The following is a 20341-nucleotide window of genomic DNA, read 5'->3' as shown; positions in this document are numbered from 1 at the left end:
CTCCATGGTGGCGATGGATTGGTGGCTGGACCAGATGATCTTAGTGATCTTTTCCAACCTTAATGATTCTTTGATTCTATGGCTTGAAGCTGAAGGCTGCAGCATAGCGATATGTGGTCACAGTCTGGGGATTGACACTTTTTCTTTTTACAGTCTGAACTCCTTCTGAAATATCCTTCTGGTCTGTGGCTTAGCAACTGCCTGGACTTGATTTGCAATTACTGCCAGGCACATTGCTCTGATTGCCAGCACCAATGGTCCTTTCTCTATAAACAGGGATAATGGCCTTTAATGGTCTTTTTATGAAGGATTTTGAAAAGCTCAATAAGATGTAAGGGAGCACTTGACGACTGTACCAAGGGGATATATTTCTATTATTAATATTTTCCTTCATCTGCCTTGGCCTGTTGGGTAAATTAAGTACTGTTCAGTGAATTTCCCACCTACTTACATGTAAGTGGTTATGAATTCAGGGCAATCTAAAGTCTACGTCAGTCTGAAGTAGGAATTTTCCTGTATTTAGGGTTTCTCCTACCAGAAGTATCATCATTTCCATACCCTCCACAGCACCATTTACTCACCTTGTCATTTTGGAGCTAGTTGTCCCAGTGTTTTAGAGGTTGTATGTGCTTACAGCCCATTCATTGCTTTTGCATCCATAGGGAGAAATTGGCAGTCCTGGAAAGCCAGGAATCCCAGGATCAGATGGACCATATGGACCAAAGGTGAATACCAAAATTGCACATCTACCAGCAAATGAGAAGTTGCCTAAAACCTTTGGGAAACAACATGTGTAATGTGCTTATTTCTTTTTTAAAGCATAAACAGGGCTATTTTGTATCTAATCCTATAGCCTGACATATATCTGGGTGAAAATTCTTGGACATCTGGGGGTAGAGACCTCTTCACTCAACTCATCCAAGTTCATCCACCCCATCCCAGATGCTTCTCATGCACTACTGCACATGATAAGTAATGGGGCTTTTTAACATGATTACTCTCAGTGTCTTTGAGTACCACTAGTGCACAGGCTGAGTGTTCCACTTAATAAATAATACTGTAATGTGAAGGAGAGATGGTTTGTTCAGAAAACTGCAACCATGACAAGTCTGCATTGGCAGTAATTTTATCTTGGCTCCCTCCAGGGTGAACAAGGAGTACCAGGTGATGACGGTGCCCTTGGGATTCCTGGGGAGAAAGGAGAAAAGGTTAGTGCTTGCCACACTGCATCGAGCTGCCATTTATGAAAGAATGAATCCCACATCCATCAGGTCGAGTTAACAATATTATGCACTTTATGCATCATACGTACCCTTTTCAGTGGTCAAATGTCAACTGTCTGGAGCACTGAGGCTGGGACTGCAGGTGGAAAGGGCAGGAAAAGGAGGTCTTCTTAAATTCACCTCCTGCTGATGCATGAAACCCCAGGAGGGTGTATGCTTAGCATGAGGAAAAGATACCTAGACCTTTAAAGTGGGATGAGTTGTCAGAGTTTATTCAACCCAATGACTTGGACTGGATTATCTTTATGGACCCAACTTGGGATATTCTATAGTTCTATGATTTTAACACCACCCTATACAGGGTGCTGGGCATCTTGAAGAGAAGAGAAAATGGATAACACTACTGCTTCCTAGGCACTCTGGACATGGGAGTGGGAAAAGACAGATTAAAGGAATCTTCTTACATATTTAAAGAGAGTTTGGCATTAGAAGTTGTTGGGGATCATCCTAGAGGGGAGGAACATCCATGTCACCAAGCAATGAGTTGCTTTCTGGAAGGGTTGAAGTGGAAAGCAAAACAAAATGATCTCACCGTATTGCCAAGGCCCATGAAAATATTTGGGTAATATTTGATTGGCCTGACACACCTGACACAGGTGTTTTTTACCCGTGCTTGATAAAAAACCTCTGAATTGCTCTCTCCTGCTGATTCTTAGGGTTCAAAAGGAGTTCCTGGTTTGGGAGGCTTCAAAGGACAAATGGGATGGCCTGGAAAGGTCGGAGCTGCTGGACCAGATGGACCTCAAGGGCCCCAGGGCAAACCAGGACCACAGGTGAGCAGCAAGTGGTCCTTAATGCCATGTCACCTGTGCTCTCTAGGAACCCATATATCAGTGCTTACAGAACAACTTCAGTAAGGATCCACATGCATCCATGCTCCTCCAAGATCAGGAGGAGTTAGATGCTGCCCTAGACCTCATGGATTTATCTTCCATGGAGAGCTCTGCTAGAAGTCTCTTCTCCAATTGCCATCCAGGTGGTTGCATCTCACACCCTCATGTGACACAGAGCACCAGATGTGTCCCCCCATGTCACTATGTATGCAGGCTGCCCAGGGATGTGGTGGAGTTATTGTGTTTAAGAATCATGGAGATAAGGCACTTGAGGGCATGGTTTAGTGGGCATGATGGGAGTGGGTCAATGGTTGGACTTGGTCTTAGAAGTCTTTTCCAACCTTAATGATTCTGTGATTCCATACGTATCCTCCGCTTAGAAACTGGCTCCTGAGGTCTCCCAAACTGACAGAGGATGGCTGCAACATCTGCTATCTTTCTGTGGGATCTTGGTCAACCTGCTTCATCTCTTGGTGTATTTATCCCCAGAAGTATTTTTTCCTTTCCTCTCTACTTTTCCTATCTGCAGTGCAAGACATGACCTCTCAATGAAGGAAAGAAGGCTGCTAATTTCAATTTAGCCTCAAGTGCACCCCTCCTGTTGCTAATTATCTAGGGAGCAGGATGCCCAGGCTTCAGAAGGAGCAAGTGGCTTTCAGAACCCATTTGAAGCCCACTCCTTATTGGTGTCTCTGCATGCAAGACATGCTAGGCATCTTTTGAAATGTAACAAAAAGACTTGGAAATGAGACATGCTAATGCTGTTTATGAGTAGGAACATGCTGCATCCAGATTCTATGGTAATGAAGGATGTCTTGCTGCTGCCAACACAATGCAGAGGGACAATACTAGAGATTAATGCTAATCACCCACCCTTAGGTAGCATCCATTAAGTAACAAAAAACTTTTCAAGCACAAAAGGACTGAAAGTGAAAATACCTTTTTCAAGTGATGGAACTGGCTGAGTTTTAGGCTTGGACAAAAGAATATATACATTAACATGAAAGAACAGAGAACAAAAGAAAAGCTGAAGTTGGGTGACTACCTGAAAGATGAACTACATCATTTCAGCCATCTCAGAGATAGCCCTGTTTTAACTTGTGCCAGCCTCACTTGGTGTGACATGTCTCACTATTGGGTGATGTGTCCTTATAAAAATGCATCTAAGAATTTAATCCTTGTGTGTGTGTATGTAGAGGACACGTAAACATTCTGTCATCGAATCATTAAGGCTGGAAAAGACCTCAAAGGTCATCAAGTCCAACCATCAACTCATCAACACAAAGCCCACTAAACCACATACCGAATGGCAAAAAAGTTAGAAACCAAAACACAAGGAATACCCAGTGCTGGGGTTTAAGTCCTATGGAGGAATTAAGGTCCGTGTTGAAGTGATGATCAGGTTGAACGTCTGTATTGTGTCCTATGACATCAAATAAAGGCTTGACTAAGAGCAATCTGAGTACAGAGGAAGCTTTGGGACTCCAGCATTTCTCAGCAGCTACAGCTGGATCCCACACCATGTTTCATCATGAAACCATGGGTGATTATTGGAAAAACTGCCCCTAGGGTGGCAAGGTATAGAAACCCCCTTCTAGAACACTGAAGTAAGGACCAGATCCGGCCCCAGACCGTTGTTCTTTTCTTCCTCGCTCCCCAGGCTGCACCTTGTCATGAAAAATGTATGAAAAGAATCACACAAGGGAGGAAGCAGCCGAAAGTATGAGAGTCCTTCATGTATGTTTAAAAAGGATGGAAGTTTTTAGATTAGCATTTACAAGCACTGCATGCTTAGAAAGCCATGCATGAGATAATAAATGACTTTCATTTAGACATTGATTAACGAGATTAACTGTGAGGTGCTGCTTTCTACACCCACACTTCTACTTGTCTTTTCCCTAAGTAAAAAGAGAAAGTCCCTGGGTTTGAACCATTTCTAATGTGGGAGGGTGTTATCTTATTCTGCATGTCCTTCTCCTCCTGCTGAGACTCTGATTATTAAATTAGTGCTGAACAAAGATCTGGAGAAGGAAAACTTCTGCCTCATAGCATCTGCCCTTTCTGAAGGGTGTGACTGTAAGGAGATCCTTGTGGTTGCCCACGTGGGGCAGATGGCTCAAAGTCCAGGGCTCTGTTTCATCACATCTGATCTGTTTGGAGATCCAGAGGGCTACTAATACCCATGTAAAGCTTTAGGGGAAATACCCCAAGTCTCCATAGGTTGTCCCAGTACTATTAATGGAGCTGTTCTCATTTTCTCTAGGGTCCACGAGGGAGAAGGGGAAGACCTCAGATCTGCCTCAGAGGTCCTCCAGGCATGGATGGGCAAAAAGGAGTAATGGTCAGTATGAGGATGAACCATCCTTGTGTCCTGGTGAGGGAGCCTGCACCAGCCCTCTGATATACACTTTGTTTCACTGCATGTGGATGAGACCGTACCTTCCTGCTCACTGATAAACCTTAAATTTATGGGAAAACACGTGAGCATTTTTTCCCCATCTCCATTTCTAGAGCATCCTTTCCTTTCTAAGGTGCACTTATTCTTGAAGCGTTTAAAGTTCAATCTACTGAGCTTTTGTAATGACTTAAGTGTTTTTAACAGGGTGAAAATGGTCCAGCTGGTCAGAAAGGAGAAAAGGGAGATCCTGGTCTTTCTGTGAGTACTTTAATCTAAGATGACATCCTATTACACAGGGCTGAATAGAAAAAATGGGGCCAAATGCCCCTAAGAGGCGTAAAGGAGGAGGGAAATGATGAGAAACAAATTAATGCAGAGAACATCTGGGAAATTAGAGTGTTGGCCTTTACCCAGAGATATCAGATGTGTATGAGCTGAGGCAGGAGCAATGTGCTAGGCAGTAAACTATGACCCAGAGTTTGGGGTATATGTCTTCTCTTCCATCCTTACCATGATGTTTCAAACTCATTCTTGGCAGATATGGTTGATACCACACTGTATTTGCATCTTTTTAGTGTGTAGATGTCTGGCAGTATTAATTTTAGAGCAGGTGTTAATGGCAAGGGTGTCCTATGAATGGGATACTGAGTTAAGCTGCGCTTTCTACACAACAAATGCCCCAAGACTTGCCACCCTTAAAAGACAGTGATCTTATCATACAAAGTTACACTAGGATGCCTACCACTGGACATGGAGGATGCTCAACTTAAACTCACAGAATCATAGAACAAGTTGAGTTGGAAGGGACTTTCAGAGGGCATCTAGTCCAACTCTCCTGCAATGAAAAGAAACATCTACATCTCAATCAGGTGCTCAGAGCCTGGTCCACTCTGACCTTGAATGAATCCAAGTATGGGGCATCCACACACCTCTTAGTAACACCTTCCAGTGCCTCACCACGCTTATGGTAAAAATGGGTTGATGGTTAGACTGGATGATCTTAATGGTCTTTTCCAACCTTAATGATTCTGTGATTCTATGAAGAGAAGTATGGCTGGGACATAATCATAGAATATCCCCACTTGGAAGGGACTCACAAGGATCATTAAGTACAACCTTGACTCCACAGAAGACTACCTAAGCCCTATGTCTGAGCGTGGTGTCCAAGCACTCCTGCTCTGGGCCAAACAAGCCAAGGGACCTCAGCCACTCCTCATGCATCTTGCCCTCCAGAGCTTTCCCCACTTTCATATCCCTCCTTTGGTTGCTCACCAGCTGTTTCATGTTTTTATTCTATTGTGGCACCCAAAACTGTGCAGAGTGCTCAAAGCCAGGCTGCACCAGTAGAATGGGAAAAAAAAAAGCTGAGGGAGATGGAGCAGGGATAGGAAATCTCTGTTAATCACTTCTTTCTCCCTAAAACACAGGAGGAAGAGGTGAAGGAGGTGGTCAGGAGCGAAATGAGAGGCCAATGTGGTAAGTCAGTTGGTGAGCTGCTTGGGGCCGTCGCTCTGACTGCTGGCAGCAACTAAATTGGAGTAATTTGAGTGGCAGCACATGCTTGCTCGACACAGCAAATATCACCCCATTAGCAGTGAGCAGAGACACGTCACCTTGCTATGCTTGGAGATGAGTGTGGGCTTCTGGGCTGCAGAGTCTCTGCTGTAGCCCTGACCTCCTACACACACTCTTAATTCTTTCCCTTTAAACCCTCTGTCTTCACATTTCTTCCCAGTGGTTTTGTCAGCAATGCTTTCCTCCCCACTCATCTCCATTTCCCCACTGATTGGTGAAAGGTTCTGGGTCACGGGGGAAAGTTTGGAGCTGCATTTTGCTTGATAACAACACTTTAATTCCTCTCTGCTTCGTGGCACTTCTTGACACCTCTTCAGTGAAAGCAGAATCATGGAATCATTAAGGCTGGAAAAGATCTCTAAAATCATCCAGTCTAACTGTACACCAATGTTGCCCACTAACCATGTCCCTCAGTGCCAAATCTCCTCATATCTTGAGCACCTCCAGGGACAGTGGCTCCACCACCTCCCTGGGCAGCCTGTTCCATATCTGTCAACCAGGAACACAAAGGTAACAACAACAAAAAAAAAATAGCGAGGAAAACCATGCTTGGGGATTTTTTGACTCCAAAACCCCCACATCATAAAGGCTTTAGTCTTTTGTGGTCTTTGATTCCTTGCCCTGCAAAGGTCCAGCAGAGCTGCCCGACTCCCTCGAGCATTCCTATGGCCAAAGAGGATTGGAGATCACCAGTGCACTTGCCGAGATGATAAAGATGGAGTCACACTTGTTTCTGACATTAGGCACACTTGTTTCTGACATTAGACATTAGGAAGCATTTGAATGTCTTAAGGGGTAGAAATCGGATATAACCTATGGAAGCATGTGCTGCCTATAACAATAATCATTACATTTAATAAAGAAAAGAAGAAAAAAAGAACATCTTTCCAATGGCCAACAAATAAATAAACAAATAAATAAGAAGCAGCAAACAAACTCTGCCCTATCTTCTGTTTGCAGACTGTGGAGATGAGCTGGGAAGGATGCTTATGGAAAGGGGTAAGTCTGTTGATATCCACATAGAAACACATAGGAATGTGCATTGTCTTGAAGGATGTTTCTCCTTACCCCCTAGGCTGAGTGAAATGATGCCATTAAGAATAAATGCCTTTTTCTGAGTTTCAGCATGGAAAATGAGCCGGGATCACTGAATGTTTGTAGGTCCCAGCTTTTAGGGAGGCTATTTCTTGAGGGAAATATAAAGAAACAGGTTTAAGAGGGAATCCAAGAGGTCACCAACTTCCACCCTGTACTCTTAAGACAAAATACAACATTCCATCTCCTGCTATGGAAACCTATTTCTTATGGTCCATGTCATTTGGTTAATCTGATGATATATAGGAGACCCCTCATTCATATACTCATAGACTCATAGAATATCCCAAGAATCATAGACTCATAGAATATCCCAAGTTGGAAGGGACCTATAAGGATCATGGAGTCCAACTCAAACATTTGGCCAAGGGCTCATCCTCTGTGCTGAATTAAACAACACTTAAAAAAGTCACTTTCTGGGTGGGCAGTGCCCAAGGTGATGCATCCAGCCCCAGATAAGGTATGCATGGATGTATCTTATGCTCTGTATGTCATCATGGGATGTTTGGGGTCTTTGTAACACAAGGACTTTACTGACTTGGATGGCACCAGACACTCTTCTTGCAGCCTCTGCAGTTAGTCTTTTCCTACCTGTTCAGTGTTTGAAACAGGCATAATCAAAGGATGAGCAGCAGTTTGCCTCTAAAATGAAATTATCTTCTCCAGGAATTGATTTCCTTTAATTTTTCCTCCATAACTGTTTTGCTGTCGTTGTTTTTAGCCTTCGTGGCACATAGTTTCACAGTATATGAAAGCAGAGCATTTCATAAAGCCAGGGACTTACTTACTAAACAGAGAGATGGGTCAAGAAGCAAACAGCTGAGATGCTTGGCAGCAGCCTTGCTCTAGTTGTACTGAGCCAATGTAATCACAGACACAAGGAGCAGCTGGGGACTCCCTTGGCATGGGACATTCCCAATTACATTAGGAACAATATAGTCCTTTCCAAACTCTGCTTCCCCCTCTCCTGCTCTGTATTTAGAAAGCAAAACTATCAGGGTAGAGATCATTTCTCCCTGGTGTTTTCCATGGCCCCATCCCTGGGATCCTGCCCTTACACTGGCCTCTACTTGCTGCTATAATAAATCAGGGCAGATGAATCCTGCGTGCTGAATGCTCTTGGACACAGAAGCCTTCGTGCTCCTACAAAAAAAGCCCGTGTTGAAATGTTTTGCATTCATAACTCAGATGGGCTCTGCGTGTTATCCAGATGCTCAGCAAGAAGCACTTGGTCCTGTCTCCAACTTGTGTTCAAGGTATCATTTTAGAAATAGCAGTCAGTTTGCAAAGCAAGATCAAAACCACAGTAGACACGCTATGGAGTTGATATGGAATGGATTCAGTTTGCTGGTCCAGATTGCTTTACAACATGATTCTGGGTCAGCTTTGCGCAGCCAGGCTCCATCAGATCTACTGTCCTGTAACTGCCAACCTTGTACATACATAAAGCCAAAACCCATAAAATATCTGCCCTGCTAACATGCTGCCCATCCAGCAGGAAGACTGGCACAGCTTAATGTGTCATGAAGACGCTAAGGTCCCACAGACCTTTAATTATAGCTTTGATCAAAACTCCATCCCAAGTGACACTGTGAACACAGCCATGGAGGTACCAATGAGTTCCACCACACTCCTTGGGAACAGCTTCCTTTAAAACCAACCTTTATTCTGAATAAGTTTAACCTATCCCAGCCTTCCTTGAGAAGACAGGAGACAGAATGAGCTGTCTGCAAGTTCTTGCCCTTCTCTAGAGTGTAAATGATTTGAGAAATGGTTTCCTAACTTGATGCCATATCTGTGGTCTGTGAGTTTTTGTACCATCTTGTTGAACTACGATTGGTTTTTTCTAAGCAAGATACCTCAGCTGTCAAACTGTGGTTCCAGATTTCATCATCACTGACCCAGCAATTAAATCCACAGGCCTGAAAGCAATTGAACACAAGAGGCAGCTCCAAGGTTATTTTAAGCCTCAAAAACACCCTGGAAGGGATGGTGAAAACTGGGAAGAAATGCCCAACAAAACCCAGAGCATGACCACATGGATGACATCAGAGTCCTTCCTGGAGACACCTTCTCTTACAACGGGTAAGTACAGCTGCTTGGCTGATTGCTTTTGGTCTTTTCTATTGTTCAAAGTGATGCCTTCACCTCTCCCAGAGCACAGTATGAACCCAGTGCTAAATTCCTTTCCCTTGTGGTAGAAAGGACACAGATGTGGGATTCCCAGCAAAGGCTCCTACATGAGATCCCCCATGCTTCTCTATGGCTCGGGTGTGAGGTCATCCAATGTTCCAGTGTGTGGGTGAGGGAAAAGCCAAACACACTTGGTCCCATTGGTGATCACCACCTATCAAAGAACACATTTTTAAGTGCTGGAAGAAGGCAGCCAGTGTTTTCAGGCTGATGTTGTCCCCCTCGTGTCCTCTGCAACTTCTAGTAAGGCTTTCTACCAGCCAAAAATCACATCTCTGAGACCAAACACTCAAGCTATTACAGACTATTTCTGCCCAGGGCCTCATGAACACATTAATGGGTAAAACTCATAACTGCAGCTAATGGGAAAACAACTGGTTCTGTTTCTTTCCCTTTGTCTTGGCCAAGAGAGAGGGGGAGACAGAATAGCCAAGGTCCTGCTCTGAAGATGCATGCAGTACAGTCTTGCCTGTGCAGGGCTAGAGGGATGTTATGGCCTGGTCTGCAGGAACAGCTGATAGGATGAATCCCCAGTTTGCTCCAGGACCATCCACCATCCTGGGATTGACTGGGATGGTGTACTGGCAGAAAAGCTCAGGAGACAGATCTGTTGGATACCATTAATGCTTGGCTGAGAATGACCATCTCTCCAGGGAAAGGACAGGATGGGGCAGTTTCAGCTTTATTTCAGATCATCTACCCTTTTTTTCTGTGAACCACTGTAATGAGCATTACAGTGAGGAACATCTTTGCCCAATATCATGCAGACCTGATGACCAATAAGATCCCTTCAGTGCATACCAGTCACATACCTCCTTCTATCCCCATGGGCTAATTATTCATGGGTGGTTTTTCAAGGATCTCAGGACATCCCTCTGCCCTGCAACTTGATGGAGGTGAACAAAGCCTTTGATATCATTGAATTCAGGAGTTTCTGAGAATTTCTGCCCTGAATCTTAGCAGCAAGATGGAAATTACCTTCACCAAATGTGACCTATATGAACCACCTTCCCATGTATCCATTACATCTTCAGACCACTCCACATTCACCCGTGGTCCTTCTGACTTCATCTGCAACATTTGCCTTTTAGTCTTCATTTTTGGGAGATAGAGAGTGAAAGCACTGTGCAGAAATGCTGCTGGGTGATTACGGCCTTGCTTATGAAGTGTTTTCTTCACTCAGTACTCAAAGTCCAAGCATACCACAAGAAACTGCAGAATTCAAGAGAAGGGAGAGTTCAGTTGAGTCACATTTCATCCAGTTCAGAAAACCAGAAATTCAGATGTTTACACCATGACTGCCCAGATTTTGTCAACAGGAGGAGGAAGGTTGAGTTCAATGGATGGAGCATTGCCCATTGGTATGGGCAAGGGGACAGTCACTGCTTCAGCTCACAAAGATGGGTATTCACAGGGCAAGGTGCATTCCAAAAGACAAATGAGTTGACCAACCAATTCATGTAGTAATACATGCTTTCAAGTCTCAAAACAAGTGGCAGCCTACACATGTTGTTGGCCTACATTTTATATATCTTCACCTTTATTACGTATGATGGTACTTTCCTGAGCTTTGGGAAGAGTTTTAAGTCAAACCTAGTGATGATTATCTCTTTTTTTTTTTCCCACGTAATCCACTAAGGAACAAATAATCCTCACATATCCAGCTAAACCTGGAGCTGGCCTCAGCCATTTCCACCTTCCTCCTTCCCATCACTCAAGCTCTCACCTAATATCTGTGTTGCGCTTGGGAAACATCATCCATCTGGCTTTAAACTCACTTTATATCAAGGCAGCATTTGGGATCGGGGCGGTTTGAGATCGACAGAGCGTACCACACGTTATTGAATCACAGCTGCCGCCGTCGCCAGCCGACAATCCCATTAAAGCTTAGGTCTGAGGCAGGAGGGCCCATAAATCGCTCCACTAAGTGATGAGTGCCGATAGGCGCTGGAAATGTTAACAGGATTCTGCAGTCGGAGGGTTATTACTGCCAGATTACAATCGCCCCTGGCTTTTCAAAGCTTTCAGATTTACAAAACTCCAGCCTGACATTTATCTCTTGCAAGCAACCACAAATACTTCCATTTTCTCTGACTAACACCCAACCTTTTTGACTGAGTTGTTTAACACCATTAAGAATTTTATTGCCTCCAGTTCCTCCCCCTGCCTCACCAATAGCTCTATGACATTTATTAAGGGAACTTGTTAGCCAGTGGAAAGCCATGTAAGGTTCCAATGATCAATATTTAAATGATGGCTAATTTGTTTGCATGCCCTTATTATGTGTGATTTCCATTTGCTTCCCCAGCAGCTCCCAGTGTGCAGCCGATAACAGGTCTTCCTCTGTACAAGCGCCGAGAAGCTCACAATCAATTACCAGGTGAAATAAACTGAATTAAGTGACATTTAGAGAAGTCACTTCCCGGGTGAGAAGTGCTTTTTGGCTCTGAGATCAAGGGGATGTGGGGCTGAAAGAGCTATACATGCCAGCAAGCAGAGGTTCAAGTCTCAGCTTCACACTTGGCTTTAAAGTAGCTGCATTTGTTCTGGTGGTGTACAAACTAGGGAGTGTTTTCAGCCCATTCTGTGTTATCCAACCATACAAGACAAAATGAATGGTGAGAGTCTCCTGTGCAATGCCCCCAAAAGCAACCAACCCTACAGTGAGGAGCTCTGTGCTCATCCCACTCTGGGAATCCATCCTTAGTCCTTGTTGCCTCCTTTGCTCTTCCAGCCTCATTGTGATGACCATGGGACAATGGGAGCCATTGCACCAGCCCCATGTGTTTGTCCAAGGTGGAATCACGGTGATCTTTTCCCACCTAAATCCCATGTGTGAGTGATTGTGGGGTTTCTCCCTGCAGCCCCCTGCCTACAGCCAATGGATGAGGGCTCCTGTCGACACTATACTCTGCGTTGGTACTTCCACCCAGCAGCAAACGCCTGTCGACCCTTCATCTTTGGGGGGTGCCAAGGGAACAGCAACCGCTTCGAAACCAAGAGGAAGTGTGAATGGCGGTGTAAAACCTCAGCAGGTGAGAAATCCCCATTGACCCTCTGATCCTCCAACCAGGAGGAAGCAGGAAAACACATCCAGGATATGCCCATCTCCATTGCCTTATGGCGTGCCACCAAGGACCAGGCTGCAAGCCACGGCAGGATGAGGGCAACTCTACTACCCTGCTTCATTTAATAAGCCAGGATGATAGAAGGATGATTTGGAGCAGCATGGGAGGAAGGTGGACAGGTCAGACAAAAAGGGGAGAAGGAGAAGGTTTTCCTCTCACCTATAGTGAAAAGGGATGTTTTCAAGGCAGAATTGCCACTTTGAATGGCAGCAGAGGCCTTGAGGAGACCAGTTTGCCCACAGACTTCTCCAGGATGGGATGCCCAGCTGTTGTGGCTTTTGACATACCCTGCCCCCCCAAGCAATCCTATAACCTTCCCCATCCATACCTCCAAGTTTCACTTGTTTCTCTAGTTTCAAGGTCTACTTCTCCTCTTGTTCCCAGTTCACTTCCCACTCAGATCCCCTCCAGCCCATCCTGAGAGCTCCTGAACATCTTCTCCCTTGGCCTACATCCATTGATGAAACAGGGTGGATGTGAGGGTGATCTGAAGGGTCTGTACAAGCACTGGGGAAAGCTTGCCATGGGGGCATTCAAGGCCATGTTGGAGGGAATCTTGGACAGCCTGATCTGATGGCTGGCAACCCTACCCATGGCGGGTGAGCTGGAACAGGACAACTTCAAAGTCCCCTCCAACATAAGCTATTCTATGACTGTATGAAAATAGCTCCTGCTGGCCCTGATGGTAATGCAAATGCCACTGCTGCCAAGCAGTACATGAGCTGCAGCTGAAATGCTTCCCTAGAAAGGTGCTCCTCTCTCAGCCTTTTCTCTAAATGGAAGAAACCCTTCTGAGCAGCAGAAGAAATGTATTATTTTTCCAAAACAAATAGTAACGATAATAATAATTCTGATGAGGTTCAACTGTTACTTGGAGCCCACTTAGCCTGGCTAGTGCTCACATTTAGTGATCTGCCTCTATGGTGCCTCTTTGCAGTGCACCATACCTGGGTGGGAAGTCACTCTCAATGCTTTAAATCCCTGAGTAAGAAATGAGCCTCTTCATGCCCAATGCTGCAAGCTTGGGGCATGAGCATTAAATGAGCACATAGGCTCCCTGAAGTAGCTGTAGATATCTTCAGCTCCATATCTCACTTAATAGAGAGAAGCAGACACTGTGGAGTGATAGTCCTACAAATCCAGGACAGGTCTATGTCCTCCATGGATCACCATAAGGGTAGTGAAGAACTGGGACAGGTTGGCCATAGATGTGGTAGATCCACCATCCTTGGAGACATGAAGAGTCAGGCTCAGAGCTCTGAGCAACCTGATCAAGCTGTAGGTGTCCCTGTTCATTGCAAGGGGGGTTGGATTATATGACCTTGAAGGTTCCCTTACAACTCAAATGATTTTATGATTTCTCCTGACTGACCCTAAAGAGTTCCCAAAGATGACCCGGATCAGGATATTTGCTGTATCAGTGTCTGGCATGTCACAATATGACCAGGCATGGACACCCCATGCTGTCAGAGACCTCCTCAGCATTTCCAGACCTGGGAGGTTCAAGACAAAGCCCATGTTATAGCCAGCCTCCAACATCCCCTTTGTTTTCTCTTTCCCTGCTTTCCGACACCAGTCAGAGGGAGGTGATCAGCTGCAGTGGCTGTGCATAAATCGAAGATAAACAAAGCTTCAAGAAGTTTCTCTGGGACATCTTGGAGACTCAGCAAACAAGACAAACAGTTTAACATGAAGAAGAAGCAGATGCTGGGCAAAAATAAAAGATGTTGAAATACTTGTTATTATGATCAGGAAACAAATTGGTATGAGAAGAGGGAATCATCTGAGTGCTCAGGAAAGCCCAGATGCTCACAACTGCACCCTTTGCCCGCAGCATGACTGTGCAAATCCAGGTGACACCTACCCGTGAGTTTATTTTTGTAAAATAAAAGTATGTTAATGCTGCTGAGTATCGTTTCTAGCTTGTAATTCAACTCGGGACTGATGACCCTATTAAGAAAAGAAGATGGAAAAGTAGAAATTGCCATTGCTCCATGTCCAATCGAATAGGCAGATTGAGCCCTATCCTGTGGCAGATAACCAGGCAAACTCCCCATGGTCTTTAGCAAGTCCAATTTCTCTGTCCCAGATTGTATGATAAGAAAGCAAATGGACTTCTCCTTACAAATGCCACCTCCAAGTCTTCAAGGAGAGATGTGGAAATCAAGTGGGAAGGTAAACCTTTGGGTTTTGTTGGCCTTGTGGGCCCAGATTAGAGGGGTCCTGTCCAATAACATCTCCTCCAAGTGCACATCATGGGACAGCATGGACTCCTAGAAGGGCCAAAGGAGACCCAACAGCATGAAAGTCTCTCCTGTGTCCTCAGATACTCATAGTTTGCCAAAACAACCACAGAAGTGAAAGATTCTGTCTTTTACAAGCACTGTCATGATGAGGTAGGAAATGCAGTGCCCGAAAACAGCACCTCTCATTGCAACATGTCTTCAAGGATTGCACTGGAGATTGCTTATCTACCTCCAAACAGCCTTGGTGGGAATGTAATGGTGAAATGAGGATTTATGCTGGAGAGGAACAGGGGGAAATAATTAGGAAATTATCAGGGGTGTTTATTAAAAGGTTGAGCTCAGATTTCCCTGGCTGAGCAGGGTTGCCTCATCGCTACAGGTAGGACACCAAGATTTCCCTTGCTCACAGTGTCCCTGGTTGCAAGGAGAGTTTAGCAGAAAAAATCTGTGTTCTTTATACCTTCTGCAACCAAAATAAAAAATAAAACAAACAAAAAACATGGAATTTGGTAAATGCAAGAAACAAGAGATGTGACATTTTCAGACCAACGTTTCCAGTCTCTCCTGTACTTCGGCAAGACAAAAAATATTCAGGCAACTGCATCACAGCAAAAATAAATAAATAAAACCCCTCAGAGAAGAAACAAAATGTTCCTGGCTGAGGCAAAATATTGGCTGCAGCCTCATCCAAATTAAAGCTTCGCTGTGTTTCCAGGTGAAGCTGCAGCATAAAGTGGGGTACCCAGCTGTGCAGGTGCTGCAGCCCAGGAGGCATCGCATTGAAAAAGAGCAGTCACCATACTCAGGTAGGAAAATTTATCTTTAGGTGGAAATTTGCCAATAGGAACAATCTGTTGAGATGCCACAGTTTTGCAAAGAGAACATTTCAGAGCCTTAAAAGAGATGGAGAAAAGGGACTGGGACATAGGAAGGGCATCTCCATAGTGGCTCATCCACATTGACTTGGGCTGGGATGTCTCTGGCTGCAACATCCCATACCCTGAGTCATAGAATCATTTGAGTTGGAACAGACTCTTAAGGGCCATCTGGTCCAACTCCCCTGCAATGAACAGGGACATGGAATGATCCTTTCTGATGCAAACCAGCCCACATCTGGATTGGAACAAAAAATATTTATATGGGCAGATCAAAAACAAGGCAGGAAGATTTCCTCCATCCCTTGGCTGCTCCCCCAGAGGCCCCAGGCCCACATTTCTTTGTCCACCTATCAATTTTACCAGGGCATTGGAGAAGAGGAGGGTGTATTTCTGTGGGCCAGCAAAGCACTTGGCAGGCATGTTATGCTGACATCAAGTCTGAGGAGGAGATAAGCAGTGGTAATTGCATGAAGATAATTTTTATGGCTGTGAATCAGCAGCACAGTGATGGTCAGGAGGCGGCTGTGTGTGAGCCAATGAACCTGGGACCATGGATGTGGGACCATGGATATAAGATCTGGGACCCACCTGAGAACACAAAGATACCCAGAATTTCTTTTTCTGCCTCATTATTCCCAGGACACTGAAGGAATGGGACAACATTTTTGCTTTTAAGTCTATTGCCATCAACTTAAATAGGGCTTCATCTCCTCACATGCAGAATTTCTTGGCAGCTTTGGGTTCCATGCTTGGCCAGGAGTGAGCATATCTCAAAACTAAGTTTGGTGGTTGGCTTGGCCAGGCTGGATGGGGATTTGAGCAACTTGGTCAGGTGTCCTTGCCTATAGTAAGGGGATTGGAACTAGACAATCTCAAAGGTCCCATCTAACCCAAATCATTTTATGATTATATGATTTAGCCACCTGGTTTCACAGTTAAGGAGTCAGGTAGAGCCTTTTGGGGTTGATTTTGCTCAGGACCCTTAAACCATGCTGACAATACAGGCCAAAGCAGCAGCTCACCAGGGAGATGGGGGATTTAATCCAGTCTCCAAAGCAGCTTGGAAGAGTTGGGGAGTAGAAACCAGTACTGTAGGCAAGTGTATAAGATCGAGCTGTTTGGTCCTCTGCTGGGTGTATTAAACACAGCTTGAATTTCCCATCAGTGCTCTGGGAGCTTAGGCATAATGGGAAATTGATAACTTGATTTTTATTTATTTATTATTTTTTAAATACATCTAACCTTAAACATTTATTATCGATTTGCCATCTGAACTGCTTTGGCAGGGCCAAAATATTACCGGAATGCCTCCTCGGTGTTTCCTTGGAAATGTCACGTTACTCTAATTGAGTTTCTTGAAATGATTTGATTGTGGGATCGGGGAGACTTTTAGGGCCGAGTGATTTGCTGGCAAGCCCTTGGCTTTCCAGGTGCAGGGAGCTGGAGCTGCTCCAGACGGGGAGAAGCCAGAAGATTCCTGAACATCGCACGCTGGAGAACAGCCATAAAAAGCAAAGAGCATTGCTATGAGACCCGAGTATAGGAGGAGAGGTGCACATTCAGGTTTTAATATATATCAAGCCAGTTTCAATAACCCTCATGGAGTTTGCAAAGTGCTGGGTGATTTCAGAGCATGGGTGGCCACACTGTTCCTTTTGCAGCTGCAGAGCTGAGTCCGTGGGATATATGGCTATACGTGTACCGATAGCTCAAGCACACTCAGCCTCTTTGCACTGGGATTTCATCTCTGTCTGGCACATCTGGTCAGTGAAGCCTTGCAAAGAGGTGCAGGGGGAAGAAACTTGCCTGATTGAGGCATCCAAAGTCAGCAGGTAGTTCCTTAGCAACCTTGACAAAAGAAAATGGATAGTGAGAAATGAAGAGGCTGAACTGGAGTAATTGAGTAATTCAATAATGATACAGTCCCTGAAAGGGACAGAATGCTGACAGCCAAGCCCCGAGCATCATCCAGCATCCTCTGGCCTTGCTGGCAGATGGAAGCAGACAGGTTGCTTGGGAGGGAGCTGACAGAAGACCCATTTTCACTCCTGCCAGAGTCAAAAGCAACAAAGAAGTTCACCACTATGTCACCAGCCTGAATTACATCCAGCGAGGTAAATTAATTACCCAGTATTTTTAGAGCGAGAGTAATTTAGGTTCTGGAGATGCAATTGGACACAGAGTTAATGCAGGGCTGGACCCAAGAATCAGCAAGGTGCATCTTGCAAAAACATCCATCCTCCTCATCTGGTCTGTGTGGTGGAGGCGACTTTTGAGTGGCATCCATTGCTTTTTGAAGCAATAGCAATCACGCAGCCACTTGGCAGCACTGCTGGTGAAGGTAAGAATGCTGTCAGTGAGCACCATCCCCTGCCCGTAGCAAGGGTGGAATGACAACCCAATGACTGTGACATTGTGAAGAGGGAGGAAAAATACTGAAAATTCCTGAAAATCCTTTAATGTTGAGCAGGCAGCTCTGAGCTGGGGTGAGCAAGAGCAAAAGCTGGGATGGATGCACCTCCAGCATCATTACTGCATAGGTTAAGAGTAAAACCAAGGAGAAACACTCCTTGTATAGGAACTGGTGATTGACAAGAATTGTCTCGGTCTCACCCCAGAAACCACCAAGGAAAAATCGTTCTGGTCCCTAAGGTTTTGGTTCAACCATTTGGTGTTGGGCATTTCCTACACAACACTCTGAGTCCCACCAACAGGTTTCCATATCCCCCACATATGTTCCACTATGCCCCTAAAACCACCCTAAGTACCTCCATGTAGCCCATGAAACTAAGTGTCCAGCCCTTGGCCATGACACCTGCAGCAAAGAAGTGCTGTAGAGGCAATATAACTCAAACACAGGGATGTAGCTACAATATTTCTTGCATTTTTTCTTCATTTCAGAGGTTTATTCCTACTGGAGGTGTGATATCCACATAGCTGCAGGCACACACCATGCACACAGTGTACAGGATATGGTTTAGTGGGCATGGTGGTGATGGGTTGATGGTTGAACTGGAAGATCTTAGTGGTCTTTTCCAACCTTAATGATTCTATGATCCTATTATATGAAATGCCTATTTGGAGAACATTTGGTAGGAAATGTGACACAGAAATAGCAAACAAAAACCACAGGTGAAGGCTATGTGGAAGATTTAAGATTAATATTTCTTTTCCGGTGCTATATTATTCTTTTTCTTCTTTTAGAGGGAAATCACCAAGAACCAAGATCCATTTCATGCCCAAAAAGCTGTTGGTGGTAAAGCTTGGTAGCTCTTGAAGAAGTGTTTTAGTCAACAAAACTTTGACTCAACTACCAAGGTCCTACCTTAAAGTGGTGGGACTTTCCAAACCATTAACCTGACCTCTACATCCCTTTTGGAGCTGCCAAGCTGTCAGCAGGATCAAAAACCACTCCCAAAATTGTGTCATGGAGTGAAGAATCCCACCAAAAATGAGCTCTGTGGGAGAAGAAGAGTCCTTTGCCATTGGTTAGAATGAGATGGAGAATAGGCAGTCTTGAGTGTCCAACATCCACAGCCCTTAGAGCGCCAATTGAATCTCAGAGGTTATTAAACATGGGACAAAGCAACTCAGAAAATACATTTTTTGCCCACCTATGGACCTACAGAGCATCCTCTATGCAGCCCTGGTGTAAAGTTTGAGCAAGCCAAAACTTTTATATGGGTATTCGGGATGTGAGTTTTGCTTCTGGTGTTCTACGACCATGAGACGCTGTGTCTTATTTTTCCCAGTAGTGGAACGTTTGTGGTGATGAAATTTTAATAAGATCCTCTCCAGCTGCCCACGTTTAGACTTAAACGATGATTCACAGAAGGAAATTGATCTTGGCAAGAGTGAGAGAGGCTGTGGAGAGGTGGGAAAGTGTCCTGCTCCTGGAGATACAGACGCAAAAAGGGAGACCTGCGAGGACACTCATGACAAAGCCTTCATTTTTCAAAGTTTGGTAATTCTTTAGAGAAACTTTGGGGAGTTTGGGCGACGTTTCCCTCCGCCAGCTGCGAGCTCCTGAGGGTGCCCTTTCCTGAGGTTCATTTTTGTGCTCGGATATTTTCAGACTGTACAGGAAAATCTTCTCTCCGAGTTCTGCAAAAAGCAAAGAGTAATGCAAGGATCGGTGAGCCACAGTAGCCAGACGGTGACAGCTAAAACAGCCCAATAGAGATGAACCAGACAGCTTGACTTCTTTCATCTCTCTTCCTTAAGAACTATCCTCTCTTTCCTATTTTCCTCTAATAAAATCACCCTGAAGTCTCCATGTCTAGCTTGCAGATTTGCCTCCTTGCCCAACAGTGAAGCATTTCATGGGTAAATAGCCGCAGAAATATGCCCCATCATCTGCTGGCGGTATGGGAGATGGAGATGGCTTTCACTACATGGCTCCACCAGAATCTGCTGGATGATAAGTGCATTCATCACCATGCTTTGGCTTCATTTTTAGGTAGTTTTCATCATTTGGGAAAAAAAAAAAAAAAAAAAAAAAAAAAAAAAAAAAAAAAAAAAAAAAAAAAAACCAAAAAAAAAAAAAAAAAAAAAAAACAAAAAAAAATGCCACAATAACACAGTATTACATTGGTTATTAACACTACAGGATTGACTTGATTGACTTTTGAACAAGACCCATGTGTATACCCCATTTCCTTCCAATGTAGTATGTCTTCATGTCTTTGATTGCTTTTCACCCAACAACTTTA

The 20341-nt window shown here is 44.6% G+C and overlaps 1 protein-coding gene across 7 annotated transcripts in view; it reads left to right on the top strand.

The window, feature by feature from the left end:
- LOC107325293 (collagen alpha-1(VII) chain-like) overlaps positions 1 to 14414 on the top strand; it is an 86050-nt gene extending 71636 nt beyond the window's left edge. For 5 of the 7 annotated variants that reach the window (XM_032448635.1, XM_032448671.1, XM_032448711.1 and 2 more), the window contains 11 exons: positions 663 to 725; positions 1146 to 1208; positions 1940 to 2056; positions 4380 to 4457; positions 4719 to 4772; positions 5942 to 5990; positions 7050 to 7088; positions 9105 to 9269; positions 11686 to 11757; positions 12242 to 12412; positions 14082 to 14414. In XM_032448635.1, the coding sequence (XP_032304526.1) occupies positions 663 to 725; positions 1146 to 1208; positions 1940 to 2056; positions 4380 to 4457; positions 4719 to 4772; positions 5942 to 5990; positions 7050 to 7088; positions 9105 to 9269; positions 11686 to 11757; positions 12242 to 12412; positions 14082 to 14095 (885 nt within the window). In that variant the 3' untranslated portion in view covers positions 14096 to 14414. The remainder of the gene's footprint in view (positions 1 to 662; positions 726 to 1145; positions 1209 to 1939; positions 2057 to 4379; positions 4458 to 4718; positions 4773 to 5941; positions 5991 to 7049; positions 7089 to 9104; positions 9270 to 11685; positions 11758 to 12241; positions 12413 to 14081) is intronic. The other 2 variants (XM_032448655.1, XM_032448756.1) reach the window with 2 other exon arrangements.
- The last annotated feature ends 5927 nt before the right edge of the window (positions 14415 to 20341 follow it).

Source organism: Coturnix japonica, chromosome 1, assembly GCF_001577835.2.
Source record: "Coturnix japonica isolate 7356 chromosome 1, Coturnix japonica 2.1, whole genome shotgun sequence".
In the NCBI taxonomy this organism is placed as follows: Eukaryota; Metazoa; Chordata; class Aves; order Galliformes; family Phasianidae; genus Coturnix; species Coturnix japonica.
This window is presented reverse-complemented; position numbering and strand designations above follow the sequence as displayed.